The sequence below is a fragment of the Megalobrama amblycephala genome, linkage group LG3, assembly GCF_018812025.1.
Source record: "Megalobrama amblycephala isolate DHTTF-2021 linkage group LG3, ASM1881202v1, whole genome shotgun sequence".
In the NCBI taxonomy this organism is placed as follows: Eukaryota; Metazoa; Chordata; class Actinopteri; order Cypriniformes; family Xenocyprididae; genus Megalobrama; species Megalobrama amblycephala.
In genome coordinates, this window is record NC_063046.1 from 3,565,898 (window position 1) to 3,580,894 (window position 14,997).

General features: G+C 40.1%; 1 protein-coding gene across 2 annotated transcripts in view; it reads left to right on the plus strand.

Moving 5' to 3' along the window:
- Positions 1–3,311: 3,311 nt before the first annotated feature.
- The window catches only part of scgn (secretagogin, EF-hand calcium binding protein), a 123,372-nt gene continuing 111,686 nt past the window's right edge, over positions 3,312–14,997 (plus strand). Inside the window, exons 1-6 of one of the 2 annotated variants that reach the window (XM_048183560.1) lie at positions 3,312–3,487; positions 3,609–3,679; positions 4,778–4,870; positions 9,631–9,720; positions 9,797–9,853; positions 10,014–10,091. In XM_048183560.1, the coding sequence (XP_048039517.1) occupies positions 3,418–3,487; positions 3,609–3,679; positions 4,778–4,870; positions 9,631–9,720; positions 9,797–9,853; positions 10,014–10,091 (459 nt within the window). In that variant the 5' untranslated portion in view covers positions 3,312–3,417. The remainder of the gene's footprint in view (positions 3,488–3,608; positions 3,680–4,777; positions 4,871–9,630; positions 9,721–9,796; positions 9,854–10,013; positions 10,092–14,997) is intronic. The other variant, XM_048183559.1, reaches the window with a different exon arrangement.

The following is a 14,997-nucleotide window of genomic DNA, read 5'->3' on the forward strand; positions in this document are numbered from 1 at the left end:
TCCTGGACATTATTGTTATTTTGTTTAAACAATAAACTGTATTTAATTTAATTTCTGTTTAATTCATAGTAAACTACTGTATCTTCTGTCACAGGAAGGAAAGACTATGAACATTATTTGACACATTATTCAATATATTTTACAAGTATAAGGGTTATTATTGTTAACTAAACCTAAAACCAAAGAAATCTTCATTACTTGAAATAAACATTAACTGAAATAAAAGATAAATATGTAAAAATTTAAACTTATAAAAATGTAAACTTAATAGTTTCTAAGCTTTAGCTTAACCTGAGGTATTAAAATAAACAAAAAATAAAAAGTTATAGACATTTAAAACAATTTCCGATGACTAAAATATGACTAAAACTAAATGGCATTTTAGTCAAAAGACTATGACTAAAACTAAATCAAAATTTGCTGTCAAAATTAACACTGCCTGACAACTCTGATAAGAGGAGGCCAGAACTAGGAAAACTACACTCACATAACAGGGGTAGTATAAAAAAGGCGTAAATGCTACTAGCAGAGCGCCTAAACCATAGTTCTAGCCTAGGCCAGCTATAGCTGTGGCCCTAAAGGCCAACACATAAGCATAGATCTGCCTGGTGCTAAGAAAACAACAGCCTCTAAAGCACACAATGTCAAGCGGCCTGTAAGGCCGATGCTAAACATAGCATAGTTTGTGGCTTAGAACAAGAAGAGCAACTGCTGCTGAATCTAACGATGTCATAGAAAACACATCATCATAATCACACAGCTTTCTCCCATCAGCCGTCGAAGGTTGTGGGGAATTTCACCCCTTCAACAAGCTCCAGCTGAAAACCCCTTGATCTAGTCTCTACTCTGCCTCAGCAAGAGTAAGACCCGAACCATTAGGTGCAGCTGCCGGTCCTTCTCCTCTTGAGGAAAAGACCAGAAGAGAGTGGAGCATTTTACAATTAAAAAACACTCACAATAACAAACAGACAGATCCCACAAGAACTGCCTGTACATGCTCTTTTGTCATCATAAAATACAACGTTATAAGTGATGTATGTGATCAGATGTCAACACTATGGGACATGGATGCACACACTTCCTGAAACGTTTGTCAGATATAAATTGCCTTACCTTAATATAGGTTTGATATCGTTTCAAACAAAACAGTCCCTTCAGACGAAAAAGATACTGGGTGCTTCTCAATTCTTATTTGTGCATCCTCGCTTCCTTTCCTCGCGCTTAGCTCCACCCCTTCAGGATGCAAGGGAAGGACACAAGGAATAGATGAGAGGAAGGAGGAATTGAATCAAGTGAAATGATATCCTCGCTCCCTTTAGCGTCACTTCAAAGCGTCACCAGCTGCACTCGAGGGATCTACCCATATGTTGATAAAGTTTGGTTATTTAAAAAAAATATATAATAAATATTAATAAAGCAAGATGCCCCGTTAATATATGTGAGATGTAAAGTTTATTTAAACCGCGAAACTAAAGTATACCTTTAAATTATTATGACAGATGTGAAGAGGGAGGCGAATTTATGTGTGCGTCATGTTTCTCGATGAGAAGACTTCCGCAAAGGATGCACCTGTGTATCCTCGCTCATGACTCCTCAGGAAGCCTCATCACTCCTCGATCCTCACCTCCTTGTGGTGCAATTAGAGACGTGAGTTGATATTGTTTTCAGACACTGGTTCACGTGGAGGCATTCCCCAAAGCGTTTTCGAACGCAGAGTTGAGTTCCCTTTCGAAAGGGAACTGCTTACATGTAGGCTACACAGGGAAATTAACAGTGAAGACATTATATTAAATGTATTAAACACAACTTTTGAGTCTTTATCAGCTTTTCTGCATATATACTGGCCCTGATAATCATCAGCTGTTATTCATTACCTTGTTAGTTTCTGCATATATAAACCTGGTTCTTTCAGTCACTCATTGCTAGGTCTTGTATGTCTGCATAGTTGCATTTCTGAGCCTTTGTATCTGGTTTCTCCTGTGTCTTGGATTTTGGTATTTTTCCTACATCTCTGGTTGTCTCTGTTTTTGCCTGTGCCCTGTACTTTATCTTTGTTTGGATTGCTCAACTGTGTTTTGACCCTTGCCTGGCTTTTGATTACGATTGTGGATTACCCTCTAATAAAACACTGCATTTGGATCCTCAACCATTTGGGCCTCGGAGCAGTTCATAACAGAAGACCTAGCCACACATGGATCCAGCAGTACGTATCATCCGTCTTTGCCAAGGTAACAAATCTCTTGAGGACCATATACAAGATTTTTTGGACATTGCAAATGTTTCTGATCTCCCAGATTACACTCTAATAGACTTATTTTGTTATGGACTCAATAATCCATTTAAAGAGCACTTACTCCATTATGGTTCTCGAAGTTCGCTCACTGAGTTTCTGGACTTTGTATTACTCTCTGTTGGTTCACCTGTCACCTTGGGAGAGGTTAAGGAGGAAGCTACCCCTAGATTTTTTTGGGGGGGTGGGGGGGCAGGACAGACCAAGCTCCAATGGCCACAGAGCTTGGCCAATCTTTGTCACCAGCATGTCCTGTTTTAAAAATTGCTAGCCCTATGTTATATGTACCTTCTTGCCCTGTAGTTCCCACACCTGAGCCAGTTCACAACATGGCTGACACTCCAGAGCCGGTTCACAACATGGCCGCCGCACCAGAGCCTGTTCACAACATGGCTGCCATTCCAGAGCTAGTTCACATCATGGCTGAGTATACACAAAGTATACTTAAGTGTAATTTTAAGTATATTCCTGAGAAGTACATAAAGTATAGCCAGTTTCTGAGAAATAAATAAAAAGTAGACTGAAAGTATACTTTCTCAATTTTAGCTAAAAATTATACTAAAAGCTCACTTGAATCAACTTCTTTTTTGTAAGTGTGGGAGTAAAACTGATTCACAAAAAAACTTTCAGACGTTTCAGTTCCCTATTATTCTGTCACTAGAACAATGAGTAGACACCCTTGTGTGTCATATAGCACAAAATACAATTTCATGTTTATCCATATATTATATTAGTTATATGTATAATATTAACTTTTGACTTATTTGTGAGGAATGTAAAACAGAAATAACTTATGGCTTTTGCTATGTACACCATTACTGTAGATATTCTACAGTTCTAGTATTCCTCCATTTCCTACTTTTTATTCAAGCAGTTTGCAAATAGTTTCTGGTAGTGAATATGAAGTAACATGCAATAAGTAATACGCCTACAGTTTGATTGTGGTAAAACACACTAAAGTTTGTCCTCAGATCATATCAGGCTTTCGGCATATGGATAATATGAGTGGTGTGAAAGAGGAGGGGTTTTATTCTGACACAGTGGAGTCAGAGGAAAGTGGCCACATCTGCAGTCAATTTCTCTGAGCACAAGTATAACCACTGTATCCTTTACGCTATTTTTCCATCATGGACTGTGCTTTTGCCAATCTAGATGCTGCTGGTTTTCTACAGATTTGGCAACACTTTGATGCTGATGGTGAGAATTTAACATTTCAATTCTGCTTTCAAATGTCATATTTCCATATATTGTGTTTAGATTTCAGTATTGTCTCTGTTTATCTGTCCATAAAATTGCATTGATAAATACTTTTCTGCAGATAATGGCTACATTGAAGGGAAAGAGTTGGATGACTTTTTCCGGCACATGCTTAAGAAATTGGGGCCAGAGGTTTGTGGAAAAAAAACCCTTTATATAATGATTAACAGATCAGATTGTAGTAAACCAATGTTTGCTAATTTCATTATTATTATAAAGTGTTATCAATACACAATACATGTTTTGGACTCCGCTCCGGTATAATTGTTGTGTTTGATGACACAGGTGTTATTGATTACATTTCTGACATTTATAGAAGAACATCAAACAAACTGTCTGTAAATGAAGTCATCAGTTCTCTCTGGCTGTTTACACACTAGGATCTTTCCTCTCTTTTCTCCAGGAAGCTGACATAATACAGTCAACAGCCATTTAACATCTGTTGAATTATTTTAAAATCTTTGTGGTACTACAAATGTTTTATCATTATTATTATTTCTGTATAATACTGTCATTGTTTTATTTTGATGGTTAATTTAAGTTTCACAATTATAGTAACAGTAATTGCACTGTTATTTTTATGAACATTTATTAATCTTTGTTAATGTTAAGTTCAGCATTTACTAATACATTATTAATCTTGTTAACATTAGTTAATGCACTGAACTAACATGAACAAACAACGAACAACTGTATTTTCATTAACTAACCTTAACAAAGATTAGTAAATGCAGTAACAAATGAATTGCTCATGGTTAGTTCATGTTAGTTAATACATTAACGTTTAACTAATGAACCTTATTGTACCAACTATAGTTAACATAATATAATATATATAATGTTTTGATCTCAGATTGGAACTCATTCAAATAACTTTTCATGATTTTTTTTTTTTTTTTTTTTTTTTTTTCAAAATGTCAGTGTTCTAAAACATAAAATTATAAAAATATACATTGTTACCTTGTTTTTACACAATTGTAGTTCTGAAGTAGATATTGCTGAATTTGTACTCCCAGTGAATAAGCATTATTGTGATGTAAGCAAACAGGCTTATATAAATAAAGGATGTGCCAGATGTTCACTGTTTACCAGCATATCTTAAGGGCATCTCTATTGGTGCACAGGTGTACCAGTCTAATGGCTTTGCTGAGTGATGTTGGGGAGCTTAATGAGTGATAAATTATGGAAATGTGGTCATGGTAACCGGCTTGTTTTCTCTACTCTCCTTAGGATAAGATAACAGAAGAAAGAGTACAGCAGATAAAGAAGAGGTTTATGTCTGCCTATGATGTCACATCTGATGGACGCCTGCAGATTGAGGAAGTACATCACATTATTTTACATTTCCCTTTAATGAAATGTTTTTTTTTTTTTTTTTTTTTTTGTATAATGTTTAGTCCTGCATATAAGTAAAAACTGATATTTAAAAATGAATAATCCTGTAATATAGTAATTTGATGGAACTGGTAAATTAAGCATGAAAGAAGGAATAATAAAAAAAACAAAAAAAACAAAGCGTTATTTAAACACATGCCTTACCATCAGGCTACTGCTCTATAATTCATCTGCGGTTTGCTGCATCTGTTATCTAGCTGCTCTATGGCTTCTGGCTGTTTCCAGCACAGTTGAATTAATAAGATCACTTATTATTTGCTTTGTCATGTTAATGGCTTGTTTTGCTTCCTTCATATTTTTGTGCAATAGATTTGTAAGCAAAATGAGGCTGGGGATGGTTGAAACATTGAATTAGATGTAACTAGGTCCAGCTGTCAGAGACGAGCTAGAACAAGTGCTGTCATTAATGTACTGTCCAGAACCACATTGTTACTGAAGTCAAATGTGTAGTTCCATAAGCATACTATTTTGCAATTTAAGAAGTGATTTTTGTGGTCATAACCGGTTGCATTTGCCACTGTTTCACCATGTTAGTATGGGCTTTAAAGCTGTTACAATACAGCAGCTGGAAGTCGTAAAGGGCTAGTCCACCCCCAAAAAATTAATTCTGCCATCATTCACTCTCTCTTATGATGATCTAACCTGAATGACTTTTTCTTCCCTGGAACCAAAAGGAGATGTTTGGTAAGATTGCAAAGGTTTTTGGTTTATATACTATCAAGTTCTAAGAAGGAAAAAAGAGCACAATAATATTACCATAAAAGTCCTTTGCTATTAAATGTTAATAATGCAAAACATTATTGATTAGCATTACAACATTAACGTCACGACAGCTGCAGCACCTGGGGGTAAGGACAGACGAAGTGAAAGAAAGGTGACAGAAGGATGAGGAGGGACTGGGGAGAGAGGAAAATAAAAAGGTCCACTCACACATCGCTACTTGGTCCTTAACCAGCCGTGAGGCCCTCACTAGGGGTGCCGTGTGATGGTACTGGACACTCCTCGCTGGACTGCGATGGCTTTGGACACCCAGCAGCAAGCCCTCTGTTCCCTCGCTCTGCTTTCTTTTCCTGTCCAGCAAACAGGGAAATCCAGGGAGACCAGCAGAAGATCAAAACCATGAAACGGAAAACCAGAAATAGCGCTCAGAAATGCAGTGTAACACAAGTCAAGTCACCTTTATTTATATAGTGCTTTTTACAATGCAGATTGTATAAAAGCAGCTTCACAGTGAAAGTAATTTGGCTGCACAGCAGCTCTAGAAGAAAATAATTGCATTGTTCAGCTTAAGTAGATTCAGTGTTGATTCATTTCTGTTGTAAAAATCATTAGTTATTATTTTAGGTAATTTATCTATACAGCAGCTCTAGAGAAAACAGTGATGTTATAGTCCAGTTCAGTTCAGTTCTCATACAATGGTGTCAATGCAGGCAGATCAAAAAAAAAAAAAACTGTTGAAAATCAAGTGTCCCCAACTAAGAAAGCCAGAGGCGACAGTGGCAAGGAACCCAAACTCCATCATGTGAGAAAAATGGAGGGAAAAAAAAAAGTGCATGATTATGTTGCAGGCAGCATTACGGATCACAAGTCAGTTTTGGATCAGAACACTCAAAATATTAATATTTTGAGATATTAAATATTATATATATAAATATTATATAGATATAGATATTAAATATTATAGATATTAAATATTATATATATATATATATATATATGGTTGAAGATTGGATTCATCACACCAGATAGTTGACACAATCTAGCTGACACCTCAGGAATGCACTGTGGTTGTGTCTAAGTGCAGGTCTTCCATCTGATCTGGATACAGCCCGGATCCGACTGACTGTGGTAAACCTCGGGATAAACAGAGAGACTAATATTAGCATAGATGTCATTCTTCTTTTGATGCAGCCTAACAATCTTTTAATGAATTTGAAAATATAAATTGATAATGTTTTGTGTATGCCAGGTTAAAGAGATACGTTTTTAGTCTAGATTTAAACTGACAGAGTGTGTCTGCCTCCCTAACAATGCTAGGAAGAATTTAGGTGCCAAATAGGAAAAGGATCTAGTGCCTGAGGTTGATTTTGATATTCTAGGTATTATCAACTGGCCAGAACTTTGAGATCGCAATAGACGTGTAGGACTATAATGCGTTAAGAGCTTGCTCAAGTACTGGTGAGCTAAACCATTTAGTGCTTTGTAAGTAATTAGCAAGATTTTAAAATCTATATGATGTTTAATAGGGAGTGCAGTGCTGACAGAACTGTGCTAATATGGTAATACTGTACTTCCTGGTTCTAGTAAGAACTCTAGCTGCTGCGTTTGGACCAGCTGTAGTTTGTTTATTAAGTGTGCAGGGCAACCACCCAGTAGAACATTACAATAATCTAGCCTTGAGGTCATGAACGCATGAACTAACTGTTCCGAATTTGTGATGGAGAGCATATGTCGTAGTTTAGATATATTTTTAAGATGGAAGCATGCGGTTTTACAGATGCTAGAAATATGGGTTTCAAATGAAAGATTGGTATCAAAGAGCACATCTGTGTTCCTAACTGACGACAAAGATTAACAGAGCAGCCGTCAAGTGTTAGACAATATTCTAGGTTATTTCGTGCAGAGGTTTTTACAAGACTTCCAAAGATTAAGTGAATACACAGGGCTTAAGTAGGTAGCAGTAAACAAGATAATTACACACAGGTGTAAGTAATCAGAACTTGATTAGTCCAGGCAATAGGTTTTGGGAAAAGTAGCTCATGGTGAGATAAAGGAGACAGAAGGAGTGCCCTCTGGTGGAGATCATGGGCACTCCAGTTGGTGGTTGTTACATAGCAGCCCCCCACCCCCTTAAATAGCATATTCCAGATGCTCCTCAAACTGTCACAGAAATCCAGGAGGGAGGTGGAGAGGGGGCATGGCAGAGGGCCAGGTTCATAGAATGGAGGCATGACTGGAGACTAATGTGTCTGGGCAAAGCCGTCAGAGAATGTAGCCAGGACAGGTGGCCAGGGCAGATCTGACAGGACTCAAGACCATCTCAGAGGAGCTGAAGACCACCACAGTGAAGCAGATGACCACCACAGCAGAGCAGATGGGACTGAAGATCCCCATGACAGAGCAGAAGGCCACCACAGCAGAGCAGATGAGGCTTGTGACCACCACAGAAGTTCAGGGACTACCTCTGTGGTCGTGTCTGGGCAGACAGTGAGTTAATTTATGACCTCTGTGGTTGTATCTAGGCAGACAGAGAGTTAACTGACAGACGGCGCCTTGGGAAAAACTGGAAGAACCTCTGAGACCCCCAGACTCGATACCACCAGACTGTGATGCACTGGACTCATGGCGATGTTGGGACCATTGAGATGCCAGCTGCTCACACACTGACATACCAAACTAGAAGCCAATTTCAAACACCTAGGGACCACCTTAGTAGCTTCAAGTGCAGAATCCATGATGGCTTGGGACTCTGGCGTGGCGTCCATGATGGCTGGAGACTCTGGTGTGGTGGCCATGATGGTTTATACATGTTAGTTTTAATGACAGAGCTCAAGATAAATCTTTTCATTACTACTGGAGCTTCCAGTTTGCTATGTTTCAAATGATTATTAAACAGCTAGCACAAACTATGGAAAAGCGACAGCCCTTCTGGTGCACTCAGTGTTCAAATTCACTTCATTCACTCCTTAAGTGGACTATATTAGTGGACAAATGTAGGGAATAGTGAATGAGGGTATAGGGGGCGATTTCGAACACAGCAATTGATTAGCTGGTTCAGTTGTGTTTAATTAAGGCTGGAACTAAACTCTCCAGGAACTGAATTTGAATTTATACAACCTGCTCTCACTCTCAAGGCATCCAATAAAGTGTTGCTTGTCCAAGAGTTCTGTGTGTCACTATACATACACCAAAAGTGGCACACTTATCAAGTTGCTAGTGTACTGATACAAATTAGCAGCAGATAAATGCACCTAAAAAAATTCTAGTAAATTTTAGAAGAAAAAAAGAATTTGTCATCTTATTTGAAAGTGAAAGTGAGTGACATTTGGCCAAGTATGGTAACCCATACTTGGAATTTATGCTCTTCATTTATTCCATCCAAGTGCACACACACCCAGAAGTCCGACCATTAGGCCATGACTGCAGAGACATATACAAATTATCCAATAAAAGATTTGCTCCAAATAAAAGCACCTGTCACTGACAGTCAAGTTCCAAGTAAAACATTTTATGTTTATCCAAAGTGGTGGAACTATTTTCTTTGAGTTAGCATACTGTATTGCTTGTGATCTCTCAAGTATCGTACATTAGAGGAGAAGCTTTGCAGTGGCAACAGCACTAATTATGTGCCCAGCAACATATATCTGCTTCAAATGTCAGCGAGTGGTGTTTTTTTGTGGCGACAAAAGCTTATTAAAGTGGGATTTGTCAGTGCCGTATGGACTCTTATTCGACCTAACAGAATTAAGGCTGTACTGAAGAGTAAATCGAGCCTAAATCTAATTTCCCGTTTGTTAAATTAAACGAAAACGAACAGACGACTCGCCTTTTCTTTTGTCATTGTTTTATTTGAAATAGGAAATGAAATTATCAAAATGTACACTGACCATTTTGGTAAGATAAACCCCTTTATTAGCTGGTACCAAACAGTAAACCCATGTCATTGTATGTGTGTGCCTGTATACTAGATGGCGAATATGATCCTGCCCGAGGATGAGAACTTCCTTCTTATCTTTCGTAGAGAGGCTCTGTTAGATAACAGTGTAGAGTTTATGAAGGTAAACTTGCACCTCACATAATCACGCTCTTATTTCACTTTTCCATTTTAAAAATTTTCCACATTTCCCATGATAGATCTGGAGGAAACATGATGCTGACAGCAGTGGTTACATATCAGCTATGGAGCTCAAGGTAAATGCACACAGGCTAGAGTTGTGACCTGTTTTAGCTCATTAAATATCATAGTTTCATAAAAATATTTAAATCATTACTTTTTCTTACCTTCCCTTTTCTTTTTTGTTTTAGTCTAGCCGTAATTATAAAGATAAAATGCTTCTATTTTTCATGGCAGGGTTTCTTGAAGGACCTGTTTGTGCAGCACAATAAGAATATTTCCTCGAGCAAGTTGGATGAATACACAGATACCATGGTAACATTGCTGTTTTTAATTCTGCACCATTCATTTTAGTTGTATAAACCTAAACCTCTCAACTTCAATTTCTATCCATGTTTCTTAAACTGAGCACATTTCACGTTAGTCTCATTTTCAATATGTTTTTTGGATGCTAACTGAAATAATTTGGTAAAAGGGTATAAATACATAGGATAAATGTGGGACTAAACAAGACACAGATGTTGATAATGAGAAACCAAGAGGAAAAAAAAAACTGTAATGGGAACAAAAGAAACAGGAATTTACAAAAGTCAGACAAGAAGTCAGGGTGACAAATCCACACAAAAATTATGCCCATCTTGGCGAGTATCCTAGCAAACATAGTTGGTTATGTTTCGTATCTCCTGACTGCCAGGGCAGTGCTTCGTAGTGAAAGTTCTCGTTGCGGTTGCCGCAGATCGAGTGTTGCATAACAAAAATGTCACCTTGTGACACCTGTGTGTGACGTCACTGATGTTATAATATGGCGTGTCACACAACAGACTTCCTCATTTCTCTTCTCACGACTGAGCAGATCAGAGCTAAATCACAGCCTGGTGATTTAATTTTGAGAGCCTACGACTAGTTCATCCTCCACGGGCTGTTGTTTTGTGTTTTCAGTTCTCCTTTTGATTGGAATTATATCATAGCAACAGGAAACACATTGTTTGTGTGTATGTAAGATAGTGTAGCAGCCTACCTTGAGCCAAGCTCAGTAGTGGGCAAGCTACAGCTCAAACACGAGCGCTTGGCAGCCCTGCTTTGAGCATTGCTTGGCACCTCAGGCTATTCTGAAAAGACAGCATACCTTCCCTTGAGCCACACTCGGTAAGTTTGCTTAGAATATTAAATGATTAAAAAAGATATTACTATTAATATTGCTATTATTATTAAAATAATAATTATCATTATTATTATTAGAATTTTTTTTTCGTCCTTTCCTGCTCTCTTTTTCGTTTAGGTAGGCTAAAATTATTAATCTAATTTCGGATATAGATTAAGAGTAATTCTTCAGGGTGAAAAAACTATTTAGATTGAGAGATTATTGAGATTTTTGAGACTATGGATAGACTAGGACACTATGCCCAATGCTCTAAAACAATGGAGCTGTATGATGACCATCAACATTGCCCATCATGCTTAGGGTTGGACCACCTCCGTGAGGCGCTCACAAATCCTTGTATGGACTGTTCTATAATGTCAGTGGCCCAGAGACAACATAGGCTAGTTAGCCGAAGTGGATGACACAGTGGCTAGACCTTTAACCCTCTGGAGTCTGAGGCTGATTTGGGACCTGGAGAAGTTTTGACATGCCCTGACATTTGTGCTTTTTTCAGTTGTTCATAAACATATTAATGGAAAAAGTGTCATTACACTGTATTCAGCACAAACTAGGCTACAATAATATGTGAAGAACATGTATGTACATGTTTGTGTTTTTGAAGGAATAACATTTATGCGTGGTTATTGAAAAAACAAAAAACTTAAGTCACTGAAATAAGGCCAAAAAAAGTATAGTATATCTGTGTTTACAATACTTTAGGGTATTGGAGGTTGTAAACTAGAGTTTTTGCTTCAAAATTATGTACAAATTATGCTGCCTACTCCTTCATATAAAACAATATATTGATTTAGTTTTTGTAAGACACTTTTTGCCAAGAAACACAGTATGCGTGGAGGCGTGAATCACCACTGAATAATGGGCCATTCTCACCTGAGAAGACAAAAGAATTGGATAGTAATGAGCTGAAATGACTTGCATATTAATGAGGCATTTCAGTCAGGTAGGCTGTGAAAAAAACCTTCTGTGATGTCAAGCTCATCATGATATATGAAACATACAGAAAAATATTATTACAATATAAAGTAATGGTTTTATATTATACTTTAAAATATAATGTATTTCTGTGATGCAAAGAGTCTGAATATAGGCTTTTAGTTTAAAAGCATGCACATTTGGAGAAATATTGGATTCTCATATGCTTATGTCAATTTTCTATACAGAGGAGTTATATTTATTTAATATTATTTGTCATTACTATGAGCACTGGTGTTTTCAATTCATCCTTGAAGTCGGAGGGCGCTCTCTGTGCATTTTTAGTCCACAAATTCATCTAAAAGAAGAAGAGGCTATTCCATGAATGGAATTTCCAATTCATACTGCAGCCGGAGGGCGCTAAAGAAACAAAAACTCATCTAAAATTCATCTATAGAAGAAAAGTAAACAGGAACTGTGGTAAGGTTCTTGTGGGAAGGAAGAGGACAGGGATCGGCTTTGGCTGCTGCCAGTCTTTTTATTCTCACCAGAGAAAATATCAAACAAAACAAACAAAAGGACGGTGCAACGCACACTCAATAACTCCACATCCGAGGACGGGCTTCACTCCAAGCAACGAGCACGGCTCACACATCGACTGTCAGCAGACTCTCTCTCTCTCTCCCGCTCCTGCTTCTCCTGGCGTTTTATCCTGTCTCCACGCCAATTACTGGAACGAGAAACAGGTGTTCGTGATTTGCATTTAACCCGTTCAATCACCGCGCTTCCCCAGACGCTCCCTCCTGTTGCAGACCCCGCTAAACCACGCCCCCCTCGCCACATACCCCCACCGCCCGACTCAGGCCGGGGAGCCGTCCGGCCTGCAGCCCCCCCCCCCCATTTCTGGAGAGGAAGTCGGCCACAGCCATCTGAACACCCGGCCTGTGGATCACCTTGAATTTAAAAGGCTGTAAAGCGAGATACCAACGAGTGATCCGCACGTTGGTGTCCTTCATGCGGTGGAGCCACTGCAGAGGGGCATGGTCCGAACAGAGGGTGAATTTCCGGCCCAGGAGATAATAGCGGAGGGTGAGGACGGCCCACCTGATGGCTAAACACTCCTTCTCCACGGTGCTGTACTTAGCCTCTCTCTTGGAGAGCTTGCGGCTAATGTACCGCACCGGCCGCTCCTCACCCTCTATCTCCTGGGACAGGACTGCACCCAGCCCCCTGTCCGACACGTCTGTCTGCAACAAAAAGGGGAGAGAGAAATCAGGGGAATGAAGTAACGGCCCGCCACATAAAGCAGCCTTCACCTGGGTAAAGGCCTGCTGGCACAGCTCCGTCCACTGGACCGTATCTGGTGCATCCTTTTTAGTCAGATCAGTCAACGGGCTGGTGAGGTCCGAATAATCCTGTAATATCCCGCCAGCCCGAGGAACTGTCTTACCTCCTTTTTGGTCTTGGGACGCGGACAGGTTGCAACCGCTGCTGTCTTATCAATTTGGGGACGCACCTGTCCATATCCCAAGTGGAAGCCCAGATACCTTACTTCCACACGCCCAATTGCGCATTTCTTCGGGTTGGCCGTGAGCCCAGCCCCTCTCAGCGATCTCAGGACAGCCCTCAAATGCTGCATATGCCGCTGCCAATCATTACTAAAAATAATAATGTCATCCAGATAGGCAGCCGCATACGCAGCATGGGGCCGTAAGATCTTGTCCATGAGTCGCTGAAAGGTAGCCGGTGCCCCGAACAGCCTGAACGGAAGGGTCACGAATTGGTGTAATCCAAACGGCGTTGTGAAAGCGGTCTTTTCTTTGGATAATGGAGACAAGGGGATCTGCCAATACTCTTTCGTTAAGTCCAGTGTCGAATAAAAGCGAGCTGTACCAAGCCGGTCAAGCAATTCGTCCACACGCGGCATTGGATATGCGTCGAATTTCGACACTGCATTCACCTTGCGATAATCCACACAGAACCGCACTGAGCCGTCCGTTTTGGGAACCAAAACTATCGGGCTCGCCCAGTTACTGCTGGATTCCTCTATTACCCCCATTTCAAGCATTGCCTCTAATTCTGCCTGAACCACTTTTTTTTTGTGTTCAGGTAACCTATACGGCCGGCTGCGAATCACCACGCCCGGCTCTGTCTCGATGTGGTGCTGAATGAGGTCAGTGCGGCCCAGTAGGGGAGAGAACACGTCGGCAAACTCAGCCTGTAATTTGGAAACATCAGTGAGCTGTGAGGGCGAAAGGTGATCTCCCCCTGGGGCCAGAGCGAGGGATTGTTTTTTTTCATTCGCCTCCGGCCCGAGATCATCCTCTCCGCTAATCACCGTCGCCAGCATCACTGACTCCGCCTCACTCCACTTTTTCAGGAGGTTGAGGTGATAAATTTGACGTGCCCCTCTCCTATCGGACCGTATTACTTCATAATCGAGATCGCCAACTCGCCGTGTGACCTCAAATGGTCCTTGCCACTTCGCCAGTAATTTTGAGCTTGACGTGGGGAGTAATACGAGTATTTTCTCTCCCGGTGCAAATTTACGTAGATTAGTTCCCCTGTCATACAACCGGCACTGTCTGTCCTGGGCTTGTAACAAATTCTCCATAGATAGCCGCCCCAAAGTGTGGAGTTTTGTTCTCAAGTCCAGCACATACTGAATTTCATTTTTCGATTGAGATGGTCCGTCCTCCCAAAACTCTCTTAGGACATCCAACACCCCGCGGGGGTGGCGCCCAAAGAGAAGCTCGAAGGGGGAAAACCCCGTGGAGGCTTGCGGGACCTCTCGCACAGCGAACAACAGGGGTTCCAACCATTTATCCCAATTTTTGGCGTCTTCTTGAACGAACTTACGAATCATGGATTTAAGCGTGCGATTAAAACGTTCGACAAAGCCGTCCGTTTGTGGGTGAAAGACGCTGGTTCGAATCGATTTAATGCCCAACAATTCGTACAGTTTGCGTAGCGTACGTGACATAAACGCCGTGCCTTGATCAGTGAGGATTTCTTTCGGAATCCCCACTCGGGAGATTAAACTGAAGAGGGCGTCCGCAACACTCTTAGCGGAAATGTTGCGGAGAGCCACTGCTTCTGGATATCGTGTTGCATAATCCACAATGACTAATGCAAAACGATGCCCTC